The following is a 20,520-nucleotide window of genomic DNA, read 5'->3' as shown; positions in this document are numbered from 1 at the left end:
TAGGTGGGGTTTCAGGACCTTGGATATCCCGCTGATTCCTCAAATTTGATAAGTCCGAAATAGAATTGCTCATCTTTCCATCCAAACCCTGTCCTCCTCCTGTCTTTCACAAGACTGCAGACAACACCATTATCGTCTATGTGTCCCAAGTCCATAGCCATGGCATTATTCTCAACTCTCCTTTCTCATTCAACCCATGTATTCAATCTGTCACTAAATCCTGTCTGTTCTGCCTTCGTAACATTGCTAAAAGCCACCCTTTCCTCTCCTTCCAAACGGCTACTGTGCTGATCCAAGCACTATCTTATAAACAGTCTTGATTACTGCATCGGCCTCCGTGCGGACCTCCCTGCCTCCTGTCTATCCCCAGTCCAGTCTTCAATCTGCTGCCCAGATCATTTTTGTAAAAAAAAATCAGTCCTTGACTCCCCGCTCCTCAAGAACGTTCAGGGGTTCCCCGTCCACTTCCGCATCAAACAGAAACTCCTACCGTCGTCTTTAAAGCACTCAAACAGCTTGTCCCTTCCTACCTGACCTGGCTGATTTCCTACTACAACCCAGCCCGCACACTTTGCTCCTCTAAAGCCAACCTACTCACTGTGCCTCAATCGCATTTCTCTCACTGCTGACCCTTCGGCCATGTTCTACCTCTGGCCTGGACCTCTCTCCCTGCTTCATTTATGACAGACCACCACTCTACCCACCCTCAAAGCCTTATTAAAATTACATCTTCCCCAGCTAAGCCTTCATCTTCCCTACATCCTCTCCCTTCTGTGTCACCTATGCAATTGGATCTGTACCCTTTAAACACTTCCCTCCTCTCCCCCTGCAATTATGTACAGACCAGTAATTTAATATCTTTCTCCCCCTTTAGACTATAAACTCCTTAAGGGTAGGGAATGTGTCTACCAACTCTGTTTTATTACTCTCCCTAGTACTTATTACGGTGCTCAGCACCCAGCAAGCACTCAATAAATATACTTGATCAATTGATTGACTTCTCAAGGAAAATAGAGGAAAGAGAATGGGCCTAGGAGTCAAAAGGATCTGGGTTCTAAACCCAGCTCAGCCACCTGCCTGCTAAGTGACCCTGGGCCAAGTCACTTAACTTCTCTGCGCCTCAGTTCCCTCATCTGGAAAATGGGGATTAAGATTGTGGGACATGGACTGTATCCATTGCGATTAGTTTGTATCTATCCCAGTGCTTAGAACGGTGCCTGGCACATTGTGAGCACTTAACGAATACCATGAAAAAAAAATAGCTCCCCATCCAGGCTCAGCTGGGGACAGCGTTGACATTTTGACCGTTGCCGGTGGTGAAGGAATTCACATAGTCAGAGCCTGACTCGGTTAGGAAGAGAAGTCAAGGAAGCCTTGACTTGGAGAATAGAAAACAGCCTGGGGAAAAGGGCCTTAGCAGAAATCTGCTCTCTTGAGGCCTAACCCAAAAACCTCTAGATGTCAGGTCAACCCCACTCTCCACCTCCTTCCCTCTCATCTCCCCCCACCACCTCCCAATCCCAGAAGAGGGTACCAACACATACTCTTTGTTGGGAAGAAAGCAATAAAGAATAAAAAACTGCAGTGCCAGTTTTATTTGTTAATGGTATTTGTTAAGTGCTTACTATGTGCCAGGCAGGGAGGTTAAGTGACTTGGCCAAGGTCTTCCTATAGATGAGGAGCAGTGCCAGGACAAGAACCCAGACCTCCTAACTCCCAGATCCAGGATCTTTCCACTAGGCCACGCTGCTCTTTCAGGCTGAAGTAACTGAATGACTCACTTGAAAATAAAGCATTCTGTGAGGATTTGGATACTTCACTTTAACTTGCTTGTGAATCTGAAAGTAGCGTCTGCCCTTTTGGTTACTGTCGATCACAAAATCGCTGGAGGGGCCTAGATGGTTCTCTAGACTGTAAGCTCGATGTGGGCAGGGAATGCGTCTACCTTCTCCGTTATATTGTACCCCCCCAAGCGCTTAGAACAGTGCTCTGCTCATAGTAAGCACTCAAAAAATGCAATTGATTGACTGCTTGAAGGTCATATCCGGATCCATTCGAGACGCAAAATTTGACAGAGAGAGAAGTTGTCACCCCAAATTGCTGATGTTAGATGCGTTGTCTGAAGATCGGGATTCCTCAAGGCTCTGAAAGATGCAGTGGCTGGAACCCAGGTCTCAGTCCATCAATCTGTCGCATTTATTAAGTGCTTATAGTGTGCAGAGCGCTGTATCAAGCGCTTGGTCAGTACAATATACCGATATTACAGAGTTGTTAGACGAACTCCCTTCCCACAACAATTTGCCAGTCTAGGAAGGAGGATAGACTTTAATAGAAATGAATAAATTATGGGTATGTACCTAAGTGCTTTGGGGCTGAGGGAGGGGTGAATAACCTTATTACCCTATTTATTTTGTTAATGAAATGTACATCGCCTCGATTCTATCTAGTCGCCGTTGTTTTTACGAGCTGTTCTTCCCCTCGACTCTATTTACCGCCGTCGTTCCCGTCTGTCCGTCTCCCCCGATTAGACCGTCAGCCCGTCAGACGGCGGGGACCGTCTCTATCTGTTGCCGACTTGTTCATTCCAAGCGCTTAGTCCAGTGCTCTGCACATAGTAAGCGCTCAATAAATACTGTTGAATGAATGAATGAATGAATAAAGGGAGCAAACCAGGGCGACGCAGAAGGGAGTGGGAGAAGAGGAAAGGAGGGCTTAGTCAGAGAAGACCTCTTGGAGGAGATGTGCCTGCAGTAAGGTTTTCAAGGTGGGGAGAACCATCGTCTGTTGGATATGAAGAAGGAGGGGGTTCCAGGTCAGAGGCAGAAGGTGGGCGAGCGGTCAGCAGTGAGACAAACGAGATGGAGGTACAGTGACTAGGTTGACTGTGGCCCTCCCGTTATGTTCTCATTAGAGAAGCAGCATGGCTCAGTGGAAAGAGCGCGGGTTTAGGAGTCAGAGGTCTTGGGTTCTAATTCCGGCTCCGCCACCTGTCAGCTGTGTGCCTTTGGGCAAGTCACTTAACTTCTCGGTGCCTCAGTTACCTCATCTGGAAAATGGGGATTAAGACTGTGAGCCTCACCCGGGACGACCTGGGGACCCTGTATCTACCTCAGCGCTTAGAACAGTGCTCGGCACATAGTAAGCGCTTAACAAATACCAATTATTATTATTATTAGAACGGTGACTCGCCCTGCCACATGTCTCCCCATAACCCGCACACCTGGAGAGAGCAGGTGGGGTAAAAGAGAGAGACCCGATCTTTCCGATCTTAAAAGAGTCACTTGTGAGCAGCTGGATTTCATCACCTGAGCAGTTTTTTTTTTTTTTAATGGTATTTGTCAAGTGCTTACTATGTGCCAGGTGCTCTCTTAAGCTCCGGGTTAGATACAAGCTAATCAGGTAAGACACCGTCCCGTCCCGCATGGGGCTCACGGTCTCAACCCCCATTTTACAGATGAGGAGACAGAGGCACAGAGAAGTGAAGTGACTTGCCCAAGATCACACAGCAGACAAGTAATAGAGTAGGATTAGAACCCAGATCCTTCTGACTCGCAAGCCTGTGGTCTATCCCCTAGGTCATGCTGTTTCTCTGGCCGTTATTTAGATGAGGAACTGAGTGGGAATTTACCGACAGCCAGGCAGATGTGCCAGTGAGGACAGGCAGACCGGGGCTTCGTGAACCAGCCCAAGCGGGCCGGTGGCCGACATTAGCGGGGACCGGTTTACTGGGCTACCTAGGGCTCTCTGGCCGGCTGGTTGGAAAACAAAAGTCTGATGGGAGGGGATGGTGAGATCAGGTGAAGCAGCATGGTGTCATAGATAGAACGTGAGCCTGGGAGTCGGGAGGTCACGGGTTTTAATCCTGACTCTGCCACTTTCATTCATTCATTTGTATTTATTGAGCTCTTACTGTGTGCAAAGCACTGTACTAAGCGCTTTGGGAGACTACAACATAACAACAGACAGACACTTTCCTGCCCACACCGAGCTCACAGTCGAGCTCACGCACTTGTCCGCAGTCGACCTCGGGCGGGTCACTTCACTTCTCTGGGCCTCAGTTACCGCATCTGTAAAATGGAGATTGAGACTGTGAGCCCCATGTAGGACAGGAACTATGTCCAAACCAATTTGCCTGTATCCACCCCAGTGCTTAGAACGGTGCCTGGCACACGCTAAGTGCTTAAAATGCCAAATACCATCAGGTTGGGGGACAGACAGGCAGGGAACCTGTCTACCAACTCAGTTCTTTTGGACTCTTCCAGATGCTTAGTACAGTGCTCTGCGTGCAGTAAGCGCTTAATGAATACGATTGATCGAGACGAGTTGCCGGAAATCGAACTCCGTACCGGAAACGCTAGATCTGCCGGCTCTCTGATGAGTCTGGGAGCGGGGATGAGCTCCTAACAATAATAGTGATATCGGTTAAGTACTTACTAACCGAGTGGCCGGGCACTGTCCTAAGCGCTGGGGTAGATACAAGATAAGCAGGCTAGACACGGTCCTCGATCCCACATAACGGCGTAAGAAGGAGGGGGCAGGATTGAATCCCCGTTTTACGGATGAGGAAAATGAGGCCCTGAGAAATTCAGTGACTTGCTCAAGGTCACACGGCAGACAGGTCCTCAGACTCCCGGGCCCGTGCTCTCTCCCCTCGGCCACGCTGCTCACCTCCGAGCAGCCTTCCCCCAAGTGAGAGGCTGGGTGGCCGGGAGACGGTCACTTCCGACTGGCCCCTCGGCGATGTCTCAGGCCTGACTGTTTTCCTTCTGCTTTGTTTTCCCACAGATCCAGTGGCCGCCCAATCCCAGGCTGAGTAAGTGATGCCGCTTCCCTTTGCTTTGGCTGGTGAGATGTTGCTTTTGAAAAAGAAAGCCATGGGGTCGGAGAAGAGATGAAGAAATACCTTCGCTGTCTGTTGAACCGGAACCCAGCCCGGCATATGGGCTAAGGGGAGAAGCCTCTGACTTGGTGCTCAGAGTTTTGGGAAGGGGAGGGGAAACCTCCATCAGGACGTGGCCCAGAAGGTAGAGCACGGGCCCGGGAGTTAGAAGGATCTGGGTTCTAATCCTCGCTCCGCCTCTTGTCTGCTATGTGACCTTGGGTAAGTCGCCTGAATTCTCTGTGCCTCAGTCACCTCATCTGTAACCTGGGGAGTAAGTCTGTGAGGCCCATGTGGGACAGGGTTTGTATCCAACCCGATTACCTTGTATCTATCCTAGTCCTTGACCCATAGAAAAGGCTTAACCAGTGCCATCGCCATTATTATCATCAGGACCTGGTTTGGAAGGCCCCGTACCACCCTCCGGCCCCCGCGGCGCCACGCGACTAGAGGGGCGGTGGGTAGCGATGGGCGGACGGGACCCCAGGTGGCTGCCTGGAGAAAAAAATCCTCACCGTTCCCAACTCCTCTTTTAGCCGGATGGACAGTGAGGATGAAAACTGGCCATAAATTAGCTAGCGAGATCCACTTGGATTTTCTTCATTTTTTTTTTTTCCAAATTTCTGGGCAGTTGGGTCACGGGCAGTGGTAACGGGGTCACCTGCTGTGGCAGGTGGACACGGTTGGAAAGAAAGGCTGTTTCTTTTATGTATCAATCTATAAACTATATATTATACCCCATTTGTATTAATGTCCGTCTCCCCCTCTACACCGTGAGTTTGTTGTGGGCGGGGAACGTGTCTACCGACTCTATTGTACCGTACTCTCCGAAGCGCTTAGTAGAGTAAGAACAGAGTGAGCGTTCAGTAAATACCATTGATTGATTGATCAAACCCCAACTTATTCTTTAAAAAAGAGAGGAAAAAAAGGGTGGTTCAAGTCAAGCCGTCTTTGCCGTAGGGGCTGAATGGGGCACAGCTGACCAGGGTGCAGATTGGACTTGGCCCTTCTTGGCACTGAGAGGTCGGAGAGGTGCTCTTCTTTTTCCGACTCAGAGCAGCTGTGATCAGGATCAGGTTGAGACCTCGGCAGAGACGATACCCGACAGTTCAGCCGTTGTTACGCTGTACGACCTGGCCGGCCAGTCAGAGAACCCGCGAGCCGGATTCGTGGCCTGGTGGAAGGAGCACGGGCCTGGGAGCCAGAGGACCTGGGTTCCGGTCCTGGATCCACCACTTGTCTGCTGGGTGACCTCGGACAAGTGACCTAACTTCTCTGTAGCTCAGTTTCCTCAACTGTAAAATGGGATTCAGTGCCTATTCTCCCTCCTGCTTAGACTGTGAGCTCCCTGGGGGACAGGGACTAGGCCCCACCTGATTAACTTGTATCTCTCCCGGGCCTAAGGACCGTGCCTGATAAGTAGTAAACACTTAACAGTGGCCTAGCGGATAGAGCACGGGCCTCGGCGTCAGAAGGACCTGGGTCCTAATCCCAGCTCCGTCAAGTGACCTTGGGCAAGTCACTTCACCTCTCTGTGCCTCAGTTTTCTCCTCCTCAGTGTCCCACGTAGGACACCCTGATCACCTTGTATCCTACCCAGCGCTTAGAACAGTGCTTCGCACCTAGTAAGCGCTCAACAAATGCCATCGTTATTATTATTATTCTCAAGGCCTCAGTTACCTCCTCTGTAAAATGGAGATCAAGATGTGGGACAGGGACCGTGTCCAACCTGATTAGCTTGTGTCTCCCCCAGCGCTCAGTACAGTGCCTGCTCTGTAGTAAGCGCTTAACAGATACCATCAAACAAAACGTGAAAATAAATGTCGACGGAGACCACGAGACGTCACCCGAGCTTCTTCCTGCCTCAGGGCTGGTGCGGTTATCTCGTTTTTCAGAATTCCAGGGCAGAGGTCAGGGAGATGTTAGAAGGTACATGCGGAGGAAAGCGTTGAAAGGGCAGAGAGGAGACTCCCCGATATGTGAACGAGCCTCTCTGAATCCCAACGGCCACTTGGTACGGCCCAGGCTCTCTCTGGAACTCTCCGAGGTCGGGGTGAACGTGACACTGGATTACTGCTCCTCCGTTGCTACCGCCGACCTGTAATTTATTGTAGCGTCTGCCTCCCCTGCTACGGTGTAAGCTCTTGGAGGGCAGGGATCGGTTCTACCAAAAATATTGTATTCTCCCAAGTGCTTAGGACAGTGCTTTGCCCGGAGTAAGTGCTCAATAAATAGTACTCAGGGAATGAGGCAGCTGTTCATGGTCCAGTGGGTAGAACTCAGACCTAGGAGTCAGAAAGACCAGGGTGCTAATCCCAGCTCTGCCATTAGTCTGCTGTGTGGCCTTGGGCAACTCACTTCACTTCTCTGTGCCTCAGTTACCTCATCTGTAAAATGGGGATGAAAACGGTGCGCTTCGTGGACAGGGACTGCGTCCATCCTGATTAGCGCATAGTAAGCGCTTAACAATACCACAAGTATTATTATTGTTATTACTATTAATAATAATAATAATAATAAAAGGGAAAGTTCTTTGATGGGACAGTGCTGGTCTTGGCTTCTGATTAGATCAGAGAAGCAGCATGGCTCAGTGGAAGGAGCCTGGGCTTTGGAGTCAGAGGCCATGGGTCCGAATCGCGGCTCTGCCGCTTGTCAGCTGTGTGACTGTGGGCAAGTCGCTTCACTTCTCTGTGCCTCAGTTACCTCATCTGTAAAATGGGGATTAAGACTGTGAGCCTCAGGTGGGACAAGCTGATTACCTTGTGTCTACCCCAGCGCTTAGAACAGTGCTCTGCACATAGTCAGCGCTTAACAAATACCAACATTTTTAATTTATTTATCCTTTGGATTCTAATTCCTGCTTCACTCCTGATTTGCTGTGTGACCCTGGGCAAGTCTCTTAGCTTCTCTGGTCTTCACTTTCCCCATCTGGAAAGTGAAAGCAGAAATTGTCCCCTTTTCTCAGGGGAATACTGTGAGGATGAAAGGTTCACATGGCACCTTATTTATGGCCTGTAGCCTTTGCTCTTCCATGGACATGTGGCTCTGACACATGCTGCTGTGTGATCTTGGGCAAGTCACTTAACTTCTGTGCCTCAATTGCCTCATCTCTAAAATGGTGGTGGTGGGGGTCAATCAAACATATTTATTGAGCACTTACCATGTGCAGAGCACTGTACTAGGGGCTTGGGAAAGTACAATACAACAGAGCCGGTAGACATGTTCCCTGCCCACGAGTTTACAGTCTAGGATGAAATCCTACTCCCTCCCACTCGGACTGTGAGCCCCATGTGGGATGGGGACCTCGTACTTGTATCCAGTACAGTGCCAGGCAGGTAGTAAGCACTTAACAAGTAGTTATTATGATTAATGCGAGCATAAATCTCTCTTAGTGCCAGTTGCCTGAGGGGACCGTCTCCCCCGTCACCTTGTGGAGCAGGGGAAGCAGGAGGGTAAAGGCGGGACCGGCCCCAAAGTCGTCCCTCCTTCCCCCGGGTCTCGGGCCCCGTGCTCTCCAGAGCCCCAGTGTCCAGCCGCTCCACTCCTCTGGCATCGCCCGGCCCCCGGGATGCGCTCGGACCAGCTGACTTCGGCGCCTGGCCCGGAGCCCGGGAGGGAATTCTAGGCCCAAGAGGGGAGGGACTGACAGACGGTCAGGAGGAGGCCAGCCGTGCTCCCCTTCCTGATCCCGCCCGGTTTTCTCTTCACAAAATAAAATCCAAAGCGCACAGTTGGGCCCAGTATGAAGATCTGTCTGGGGAGAGGGAGGTCCCCGGCCCCGCTGGAGCTCCATCTCCCCTTGGCTACCGGCAAGAGCCACACAAGGGTGAGAGCGTGCTGGGGTTGATTCTGTGATCGGCTGGGCATAGCGGCATGGCCGCCTTGCCCGTGCCCCGGGCTTCCCCGCCCCTCCGCGGGCCACTGGCTCCGGCCCGCTCTCCTCCTTGTCCCCGCCTGGAACCGCAGCAGCTCGGCTGCTCGCTTGCCCCCCGGGCTTCGGCTGCTTCCCTTCCTCTGCCCTTGGCTGACGCTCTGCCTCTGCATCACGTGTCTCTCGGCTCGGGCGGCTCCGATGGCTCTGACATCACTGCTTGGTTAATGGACCCAGGTCAGGCTCTGTTTTTAACCTTGTGCAGGCTAGGCCTCGGTTGTTTTTCGAGTCTAATGAGGAGCAGCGTGGCTTAGTGGATAGAGCACGGACCTGAGAGTCAGAAGGGCCTGGGTTCTAATCTCGATTCCACTTGTCGGCTCTGTGACCTTGAGCAAGTCACTTAACTTCTCTATGCCTCATTTGTAAATTGAGAATTAAGACTGTGAGGCCCACGTGGGACAGGGACTGTCTAATCTGCTTAACTTGTATCTACCTTAGTGCTTAGGACAGTGCTTGGCACACTGTAAGTGCTTAACAAGTACAGTACTAATAATTATTATTAATAATTTTTACCTCTCTTCAAGCAATCGGTGACAATCATCGAGCTCTTACCGTGGGCAGAGTGCTTGGGACAGTACAATATAACAGACTCGGTAGGTACGCTCCCAGCCTCGGAAGAACTTACAGTCTAGACGGGGAGACAGACATTAATACAAAGAAATAAATCACGGATATGTACGTGAGTGCCGTGGGACCGAGGGTGGGGCGGAAAAAGGGCACAGATCCAAGTGCAGGTACCGTCGATGTCGTTCATCAGTCATGATCCCCTTTTATTGAACATTTTGCACCCAGACGGTCACCATGCTGGCCCAGTCACTGGTTGGATTCCAGCTTGACTACCGAACCAGCCTCCTCGCTGACCTCCCTGCTTCTAATCTCTCTCAACTTCCTACTTCCCTCTGTTACCTGGATCAGTTTTCTAACTTGTCATCCTCCGCTCATCTCCCCACTCCTCAGAATCCCCCGACCGTTACCCGTTCCTCACTGCAGGAAACAGAAACTCTAAACCATTGCCTTTAAGGACTTCCATCAGCTCTGTCTCTCTCCTCCTTAGTCACTCTCTACTCTGATTACCTCCCGGCTCCCATTCTTCATTCTTCTCAAAATAACCATCTTACTGTACCTTGCTGCTCCCATTCTCTCTCCCTCCACCGACTCCTTGCTCACCCCCTTCTGCATCATATCTGACAGACCACTGCTCTCCCCTTCTTTAAAGTCCTTTTCAAATTGTATCTCCTCTGGTAGGCCTTCCCTGTTTAATCTCTAGTCTCCTCACTTTATATCCCTCCTCTGTCACTGGAAGTCCTCCATTCCACCTAGGCATTTAAATATCTCACAACTTAGAGCACTCAATCATCTCGCCCCCTCATAATTCACCTCGCTACTCTCCTGCCACAACCCAGCCCACACACTTCGCTCCTCTAATGCTAACCTCCTCTTATGCCGTCAAGTCGCACTGCACCTCAGTCTCGTCTATCCCACCACCGACCTCTCGTCCACATCCTGCCTCTGGCCTGGAAGATCCTCCCTCTTCATAGCCTATAGCCTATAGACAGTTACTCTCCCTGCCTTCAAAGCTTTATTGAAGGCACATCTCTTCCAAGAGGCCTTCCCTGACTAAGCACCTCATTTCCTCTTCTCCATCTCCACCGACCTCTCGTCCACATCCTGCCTCTGGCCTGGAAGATCCTCCCTCTTCATAGCCTATAGCCTATAGAATTACTCTCCCTGCCTTCAAAGCTTTATTGAAGGCACATCTCTTCCAAGAGGCCTTCCCTGACTAAGCCCCTCATTTCCTCTTCTCCATCTCCCTTCTCCATCACCCTGACTTGCTCCCTTTATTCATCCCTCCTTCCAGCCCCTCAGCACTTAAGTCCATATCCGTAATTTTATTTATCTGTATTAATGTGTCTCCCCTCTAGACCGTAAGCCCATTATGAGCGGGGAATGTGTCTGTTATATGGTTACACTGTACTCTCCCAAGTGCTCAGTACAGTGCTCTACACATAATAAGCACTCAATAAATACTATTGACTGACAACCCTGCAGAGCATTTACACACATATCCTAGATACTCTATTCCTCTTATCTGTAATTTATTAATTAATTCATTGAATTATATTTTTTGAGCACTTACTGTGTGCAGAGCCCTGTATTAAGTGCTCGGGAAAGTACAATATAATAATAAACGTGCAATTTCCCTGCCCGCAACGAGCTTAGTATCCGCTTCCCTCATTAGACTATAAGCTTCTCAAGGGCAAGAATCATGTGTCCCACTTTCATTCATTCAATAGTATTTATTGAGCGCTTACTATGTGCAGAGCACTGTACTAAGCGCTTGGGATGAACAAGTCGGCAACAGATAGAGACAGTCCCTGCCGTTTGACGGGCTTACAGTCTAATCGGGGGAGACGGACAGACAAGAACAATGGCACTAAACAGCGTCAAGGGGAAGAACATCTCGTAAAAACAATGGCAACTAAATAGAATCAAGGCGATGTACAATTCATTAACAAAATAAATAGGGTAACGAAGATATATACAGTTGAGCGGATGGGTACAGTGCTGTGGGGATGGGAAGGGAGAGGTGGAGGAGCAGAGGGAAAAGGGGAAAATGAGGCTTTAGCTGCGGAGAGGTAAAGGGGGGATGGCAGAGGGAGTAGAGGGGGAAGAGGAGCTCAGTCTGGGAAGGCCTCTTGGAGGAGGTGATTTTTAAGTAAGGTTTTGAAGAGGGAAAGAGAATCAGTGTGGCGGAGGTGAGGAGGGAGGGCGTTCCAGGACCGCGGGAGGACGTGACCCAGGGGTCGACGGCGGGATAGGCGAGACCGAGGGACGGCGAGGAGGTGGGCGGCAGAGGAGCGGAGCGTGCGGGGTGGGCGGTAGAAAGAGAGAAGGGAGGAGAGGTAGGAAGGGGCAAGGTGATGGAGAGCCTTGAAGCCTAGAGTGAGGAGTTTTTGTTTGGAGCGGAGGTCGATAGGCAACCACTGGAGTTGTTTAAGAAGGGGAGTGACATGCCCAGATCGTTTCTGCAGGAAGATGAGCCGGGCAGCGGAGTGAAGAATAGACCGGAGCGGGGCGAGAGAGGAGGAAGGGAGGTCAGAGAGAAGGCTGACACAGTAGTCTAGCCGGGATATAACGAGAGCCCGTAATAGTAAGGTAGCCGTTTGGGTGGAGAGGAAAGGGCGGATCTTGGCGATATTGTAGAGGTGAAACCGGCAGGTCTTGGTAACGGATAGGATGTGTGGGGTGAACGAGAGGGACGAGTCAAGGATGACACCGAGATTGCGGGCCTGCGGGACGGGAAGGATGGTCGTGCCATCCACGGTGATGGAGAAGTCTGGGAGCGGACCGGGCTTGGGAGGGAAGATGAGGAGCTCAGTCTTGCTCATGTTGAGTTTTAGGTGGCGGGCAGACATCCAGGTGGAGACGTCCCGGAGGCGGGAGGAGATGCGAGCCTGAAGGGAGGGGGAGAGGACAGGGGCGGAGATGTAGATCTGCGTGTCATCTGCGTAGAGATGGTAGTCAAAGCCGTGAGAGCGAATGAGTTCACCGAGGGAGTGAGTGTAAATGGAGAACAGAAGAGGGCCAAGAACTGACCCTTGAGGAACTCCAACAGTTAAAGGATGGTGGGGGGAGGAGGCTCCGGCGTAGGAGACCGAGAATGATCGGCCAGAGAGGTAAGAGGAGAACCAGGAGAGGACAGAGTCCGTGAAGCCAAGGTGAGATAAGGTACGGAGGAGGAGGGGATGGTCGACAGTGTCAAAGGCAGCAGAGAGGTCAAGGAGGATCAGAATGGAGTAGGAGCCATTGGATTTGGCAAGAAGGAGGTCATGGGTGACCTTAGAGAGAGCAGTCTCGGTAGAGTGGAGGGGACGGAAGCCAGATCCTCTCCCAACCCCTTAGTAAAGTGCTCTGCACACATTAGATACCCAGCGAATGCTATCGATTGATTGAACGATAGACTTTTATTAAAGCCAGGTCAGCTGATTAGGGCTCCAAGGGCTGGGTTGCTGCCTGGGACTAATCTGGGGGTAGGAGGTTTGAAGGAGTGTTCATGGATCTATAGAAAAGCAGTGTGGCCTTGTGGATAGGGCACAGGCCTGAGAATCAGAAGGACCTGTGTTTTAATTCTGGCTCTGCCACTTCTCTGCCGTGTGACCGTGGGCAAGGCACTTCACTTCTCTGGCCCTCAGTTACCTCATCTGTAAAATGGCAATTAAGACTGGGAGCCCCCCATGGGACGTGGACCGTGCCCAACCTGATTAGCTTGTATCTACCTCAGCGTTTAGTACGGTGCGTGGAAACAGAGTAAGTGCTTAACAAATACCATTACAAAGGGAGTGGGAGATCATGTCTCCCAACTTTATTGTGCTCTCCCAAGCATTTAGTACAGAGGAAGTACTCAGCAAATACCATTGATTGATTGCCATGCCATCAACGTGGCAGAAGGAATTTCTTGGCACCCAAGATGGCAAGTGGTGGGATGGGTTTTCTTCCTATACTGTGACAAGGAGTACACTGAGGAAAATGCTTAGCGACCAAGGGAGGGAAGGGGTCCAGGGCTTGCTTTGCTGGAACAAAAACAAGAATAACCTGAGAGTTGAGCTTTCTTGTTCCCTGCTTAGCCTCAGAGAACTGTTCCCTGACAGAACGGTTTCTCTCAGGGAAGGATTCCCCCAGAAAACATTTCTCCTCAGAGAAAGGACCCTTCAGAGAACTGTTTCCCTCCAAGAACAATTCCCCCCAGAGAATGGTTACCCTTAAGAGAAACAGCATGGCCTACTGGCTGAAGCACGGATTTGGGAGTCAGAAGACGAGGGTTCTAATCCCGGCTCCGGCACTTGTCTGCTGTGTGACCTTGGGCTTCAGTTACCTCATCTGTAAAATGGGGATTAAGACTGGGAGCCCCACATGGGCCAACCTGATTACTTGGTATCTACCCCAGCGGTCAGAACAGTGCTTGGCACATAGCGAGCGCTTAAGTACCATAATTATTATTATTAGTTCCCTTCAGAAGAAAGTTCCCCTCAGAGAATGGTACCCCTCAGAGAATGGTTGTCCCCAGAGAACAGTCCTTCTCAAAGAGCAGTTCCCCCCAGAGAACAGTGTCCCTGCCAGAGAACAGTGTTTCCCTAAGAGACGGAGTCCTCCCTGAGAACGGTCTCCCTCAGAGAATGGTTCCCTTCGGAGAATGGTCCCCTCTGTGGAGATCAGTCCCCCTCTTTAGAGAACAGATCCCCCTTCAGAGAAGAGTTCCCCTCAGAAAACAGTCCTCCCAGAGAATGGTCCCCTTCATTAATAATACTAACAACCGTGGTATTTGTTAAACGCTTATTGTGTGTCGAGCGCTGTTCTAAGTAGATACGAGATGAGCAGGTTGGACACAGTCCCTCTCCCACGTGGGAATCGCAGTCTTAATCCCCACTGTATAGACGAAGTAACTGAGGCCCAGAGAAGTGATTTGCTCAAGATCACAGAGCAGACAAGGGGTGGAGCCGGGATTAGAACCCATGACCTTCTGACTCCCAGGCCTGTGCTCTATCCACTATGCCGTGCCACTTCTCACTACGTCACTGGTTCTCCCGCCACAGAACGTTCCCCTTCAAAGAACGGTTCCGCCTTGGAGAGAGGCTTTAAGCAAGATCTAGTGATGACTCCAGTTTTGCCTCTTTCCCTCTCTCCCTAATCAAGGGGCTCTTATTTTGGTTTTTGATGGGAGAGTGTGTAGACTGCGGCATGAATGACCAATTGTGTGGGGTATTTTTTATTTGGATAAGGACTTTGCCTGTTGGGAAACAGAGATGTGGAGTTCAGTCTTCTGAGACTCCCCTGGGAACATGGTATCCAGACTCTTTCCCTGGAATTTCACCCAGACCACATACCGTGAAGCCAACAGAGGTGGGATTTTTGTAGCTACTTTATATAAATACCAGATTTTTCGCAGATCGGTGCCGGGATGCGGGCCGGGATCTCTGCTCTTCACTCATAGCTCCGGAGCCCGTGTGATCTATTATTTTTGAGTCTCACTTTCACTTTCTCTAAAATGGGTTGTTAGGTACCTAACCCTGCCTTCTCTCGTAGGGATGTGGTGAAAAGTGGAAGGAGGAATTAGTTTTCTGTAATTCATTTCAGTGTCTGTCTCCCCTGGTAGACTCTAAGACTCTTCAGGGGAGGGGGTCATGTCTACTAATGCTATTGTCTTCTACCAAGCACTCAGTACAGCAGTCTGCTTCTATTAGTTGTTCAAAAAATACTATTGTCTGAATAGATTGGAAAGGGCTTTGAGTTTTTCTGAGGAAAGTCATGAGGGAGGGAAGGGTGAGGTGTCTACTCGTTCCTTTGTCCAATCTTCCATGCTGGAAAGCGGCATGGCCGAGTGGAAAGAACATGGGCCCGGAAGAACACGGGTTCGAATTCCAGCTCCACCGTGTATCTGCGGTGTGACCTTGGGCAAGTCATATAACTTCTCTGTGCCTCAGTTTCCGGATCTGAAAGTGGCGATTAAATCTTACGACCTCCTACTTAGACTGTGAGCCCCATGAGGAATAGGGGTTGTGCCCAACCTGATTAGCTCGTTATCTACACCAGTACTTAGAACAGTGCTTGACATATAATAAGCGCTTGACAAATATTGTAATTAATAATAAAGCTTGCAGTGGAGGGTAAGCAGCACAGCAATGCCGAGGGTGTGTTCAGGGTGGAATTATTTGCTCCCAACTCCCAAATACTCCCCCAAACTCCCAAATACTTCTCCTCCAACCTAATAATAACGGTGGCACTTGCTAATTGCTTACACGGCACCAGGCACTGGGGTAGAAGTACTGGGGTAGAAGCAAAATAAGCAGGTCCGACACAGCCCGTGACCCACTTGGGGCTCACGGTTGATAAGGGGTAGGGAGAACAGGTATTGAATTCCCATTTGACGAAGGAGGAAACTGAGGCCCACCAAAGCTAAATGATTTGCCCAAGGTTACCCAGCAGGCAAGTGAAAAGCAGCGTGGCTGAATGGAAAGAGCACAGGCCTGGGAGCCAGAGGACCTGGGTTCTAATCCCGGCTCCACACTTGTCTGCTGGATGACCTTGGGCAAGTCACTTAACTTCTCCGTGCTTCAGTTATCTCATCTGTAAAATGGGAATTAAGAGTGTGAGCCCCACGGGGAACAGGGACTGTGTCCTCTCTGATTAACTTGTATCTATCCCAGCACTTAGTCCAGTGCCCGGCACATAGTAAGAGCTTAACAAATACCAATAAAGAAAAAAAAACTAATGGACCAGGATTAGAATCCAGGTCTTCTTACTCCCAGGCCCATAATAATGATAGTATTTGTTAAGCACTTATTATGTGCCAAGCACTGTTCTAGGTGCTGGAGTAGATACAAGGTAATCGGGTTGTCCCACCTGGGGCTCACATTCTTAATCCCCGTTTTACAGATGAGGTAATGGGGGCACAGAGAAGTAAAGTGGCTTGCCCAGGGTAACCCAGCAGACAGGTGGCGGTGCCGGGATTAGAACCAACACCCTTTGACTCCCAGGCCCGTGCTCTTTCCACTAAGCCGCGCTGCTCACGCTCTCCCCCGGCCCCCAAGCCGTCCAGAAGTGGAACTAGTACATCCTCAAACCCGCCCTTGGGATGGCGAGTCAGGGGCGAGGAGGAAGGCTGCTGCTTCGAACTCCTGCCCCGTCTTGTACCTGAGCCTGGTGATGGGGACCAGCCGGGAGAGGGGAGCAGGGACTGGGGGTGATGGAGGAGAGGAGAAGGCAAAAACTGCTGCTCCTGAAGGGGTGGGCTGTAACAGTGCTTGGCATATAGTAAGCGCTTAACAAATATCATCATCATCATTATTATTAAAACCATCTGGGTATGACATTCAAGGGATTTAAAGATACAAGCACATTTTGAATTAACTGGGTTTAGAGTGACCTGAATTTCCGTTAAAGAACAATAGAGCATCTAATCAGTTGCCCGAATGGGTGTGGAGCGCATCTCTCTCAGGTCCACAGCATTTATGTCCATTTCCGTAATTTATTTTAATGCCTGTCTCCTCTAGATTTCAAGCTCCTTAACGGGCAGGGAACACGTCTACCAACTCGGTTATTTTGTACTCTCCCAAGCACATTCAGTACATCCGCACACAGCGCTTAATATGTACCATTGATTAATTGATTGATTGACTGAGCCAACAGCTGCTGTTCTTACTGAAATATTCCCAGGAGCTTTAGTTGGCTGGTCAGTCCGTCGCTTTCTCTTGCCAATGGCTTCTGTTTTCCCTCCGGTGGGCTACGACCTTTCCAGGGATGGGAGCGCCTCCAAACTCAGCTCTCTAAAGAGCTTGTTGGTGGGCCCAGATGGAATAGGGTGGCCTGGCGGATAGCGCAAGGTCCTGGGTGTCAAAAGGACCTGGGTTCTAATCCTGACTCTGCCACCAGTCTGCCTTGTGTGACCTTGGACAAGTCATCTAACATCTCTGTGCTTCAGTTATCTCATCTGTAAAATGGGGATTGAGACTGTCAGCCCCATGTGGGACATGGATTCCGTCCAACCCGATTAGCTTGTATCTACCCCAGCTCTTAATACAGTGCCTAGCACATAGTAAGTGCTTAGAAAATGTCATTACAAAAACAAAACAAAAAAAAGTGTCCCGAGACTTCAGAGCCGTGCAAGTGGGGCTGAGCAGATAGCAAGAGCAAGCAGACAGGACGTGAAAATCGGGAAACACCCCCATCCCCAGGTAACGTTCCCTCAGGTGACCGAGAAGCTGACGGGCCTGAGAGTTTAGTTCCCCCAGATTCTGTGGCCAGGAGGGAACAGGGAGGAACGTGTCAGGCCTACATTTTCTGTGGAATCCCCAAGTGTCCTAGGCAAAGTTCTTTCGCCTTTCTCTGCCTCTGTCTCCCCTTGGTAAGATGGCTGTGTTCCCTTCCCCACTTTGGCAGGGCAGTTTTGAGAGAGGTCCATTGGGTGCCTGGCACCATCCTAAACTCTGGGGTAGAGACAAAATAATTAGGTTGGAAACAGTCCATGTCCTACATGGGGCTCAATCTTAATTCCCATTTTACAGATAAGATACTGAGGTACAGAGACGTGCAGTGACTCACCCAAAGTCACGCGGCTGAGATTAGAACCCAAGTCCTTCCGACTCACAGGCCCATGCTCTTTCCACTGGGCCACACTGTTTCCAACTCCCTCTGGTTACATGGATTTTTGTCCTGGGCTTCCAGCTGGGAATCTTGATTAGGTTCCCCTACAGCCTTGGGACTGAGTTTATTTCCCGCCCTCCCCACCTCTTTTTGTTTTGATTTCTTCAACATATTGGTTTTGCATCACAATTACCAGCCCCCTGAGCCTGCTGCTTCCTGACGGGTCAGAGCTTGGGCCCGGGGCCATTGGCATCTAATCTTGTGTAGGCTGCAGTCAATCAGTCAATCGATCGATGGTGTTTACTGAGCACGTACTATGTGCAGAACACTGTACCAAGTGCTTGGGAGAGGACGGTACAACAGAATTGGCAGACACGTTCCCTGCCCATAACGAGCGGTGTGTTGGCCTCTCTGAGCAGGCAGCTGCAATCAGTCTGGACGCAGGCCATGGGGCGGACGGGCAGCGGGTCAGCAGGACGCCCTCATCGTCACCGGGGGCAGGGAAGGCAGGCTCAGGGCCAGAAATCTGCTAGGAGTGGGGAAGACTGGGGAGCTGCCATTTTGCTTGAGTGATATCTTAGTCCGGGAGCACTCCTGGAGATCAAAGGGTACACAGGGCCCCTCCACCACTGGCCAGAAAGAGAGACTGCCTTGAGCGGTCCATAATCTCAAATGTATCATTAGGGTACTTGTTGAGCGCTTGCTGCGTGCCAAGCACTGTACTGAACGTCGGGGTACGTACAAGTTAATTAGATTGGATACAGCCCCTGTACCACATGGGGCTCCCAGGCTAAGTAAGAGGGAGAACAGGCACTGAATCCCTATTTTACAGATCAGGTAACGAGGCCCAGAAAGTGAAGTGACTTGCCCACGGTCACAGAGCAGGCAAGCGGTGGTGCTGGGATTAGAAACCAAGTCCTCTGGCTGCCAGGTCTCTGTTCTTTCCATCAGGCCACGCTGCTTTCTGACAGCACCCTCCTCCTCCTCCTCTTCTCTCTCCCCCTTCCCTAATCCCAGCCATACTGGGAGGGGTAAGCCAGGGATAGGGTAACTTGATCCCCCAAGGAGGGTGTGAGGGGCTGAGTTTTGACCCTGCGTTTGTGGGGAACCCTAACCAGCCACGGTGGTCAGAGGTGTGCTATTTACCCGGACTGTGAGGACCCCAGTGTCCCCACAAAAGTGTTTTCTGAGGATCCCCGGGAGGCTGGTTGATGGGAGCCTTTCTTCAGAGTCCCGGTCAGAATGGGTGACGTGGAAGGGTTGAGCTCCGTGGATGGAGCTCTCTCTGAATCGGAAGGTTGGACTGGCCGGTTGGGCTGGGAAATTGTCCCCCTCTGGGTTGGTAGAAAATTCCAGGGATACAAAGCAACGCTTCATAATGGGAGACTCGGGAGGTTAACTGGGGAGAGGCTAACTCTTGGCCGAGGTGCTGCATGTTTTCTTCTTGGACTGTTGGAGGCCTATTCAGGGCGAACGGGTGGTTGTGGCATCCCTGGTGCTCAGGGATATCTTTTTTTCCCTCATATTCCCTCATAATAATAGTAATGGTATTTGTTAAGCACTTACTATGTGCCGGGCCCTGTAGAGAGTGCTGCGATAGAATCAAGCAAATCAGGTAGGACACAGGCCCTGTCCCAAGTGGAGCTCACATCTATTCTCTTATCTCGGTACTTTGTTACTTCTCCCTGTTTTCTGCCCCATCCTTCCTCCCAGGTGCCACACATTTTCCTTTTTTAATGGTATTTATTAAGCACCTACTAGGTGCCAGGCACTGTCGTGAGTGCTGGGGTAGAATCAAGCAAATCAGGTAGGACACAGTCCCTGTCCCAAGTGGAGTTCACATCTATTCTCTCATCTCCGTACTTTACTTCTGCCTGTTTTGTGCCCCATCCTTCCTCCCAGGTGCCACATATCTTTTCTTTTTTAATGGTATTTATTAAGCACTTACTATGTGCCAGGCACTCTACTAAGTGCTGGGATAGATACAAGCTAATGGGTTGGACGTGGCTAGGCTGCCTCCCTGTGAATTAATGGAGCCAAGATGCTAACGTCTTGGCAACGGGAAGGAAGGGCCTTTTGTGGCCTCTGTGGGCAGTGTTTGTGACTAACTGTCAGATGTTAATCAACTACTTGGTGCTGGACTTTCATACCATGTGAATTGGGTCAAATGGACATGGTCCCTGCCCTCTTAAGGATTTACTATCTATAGGTGACAGCTGAGACAGTTGTTAGCCCCCCATAATCAGGGAAATCACGGATCTGCCACTTGTCAGCTGTGTGACTGTGAGCAAGTCACTTAACTTCTCTGTGCCTCAGTTACCTCATCTGTAAAATGGGGATTAAGACTGTGAGCCTCACGTGGGACAACCCGATTACCCTGTATCTACCCCAGCGCTTAGAACACTGCTCTGCACATAGTAAGCGCTTAACAGACACCAACATTATTATTATCTATTCAGAGGAAGGAGTGACATAAATAGGTAAACTCCAGCATGAATATGCCTCTGGGACCCAGAGGTTGTAATGAAATTTTTGGATTCATCTGATCTTTCTCCTTCTCTGACCTGGCTGT

The 20,520-nt window shown here is 50.4% G+C and overlaps 1 protein-coding gene across 6 annotated transcripts in view; it reads left to right on the top strand.

The window, feature by feature from the left end:
• The window catches only part of ARHGEF10L (Rho guanine nucleotide exchange factor 10 like), a 229,073-nt gene that overhangs the window by 93,974 nt on the left and 114,579 nt on the right, over positions 1-20,520 (top strand). For all 6 annotated transcript variants that reach the window (XM_039912060.1, XM_029064987.2, XM_029064989.2 and 3 more), the window contains exon 4: positions 4,786-4,813. In XM_039912060.1, the coding sequence (XP_039767994.1) occupies positions 4,786-4,813 (28 nt within the window). The remainder of the gene's footprint in view (positions 1-4,785; positions 4,814-20,520) is intronic.

Source organism: Ornithorhynchus anatinus, chromosome 5 (assembly GCF_004115215.2).
Source record: "Ornithorhynchus anatinus isolate Pmale09 chromosome 5, mOrnAna1.pri.v4, whole genome shotgun sequence".
In the NCBI taxonomy this organism is placed as follows: domain Eukaryota; kingdom Metazoa; phylum Chordata; class Mammalia; order Monotremata; family Ornithorhynchidae; genus Ornithorhynchus; species Ornithorhynchus anatinus.
This window is presented reverse-complemented; position numbering and strand designations above follow the sequence as displayed.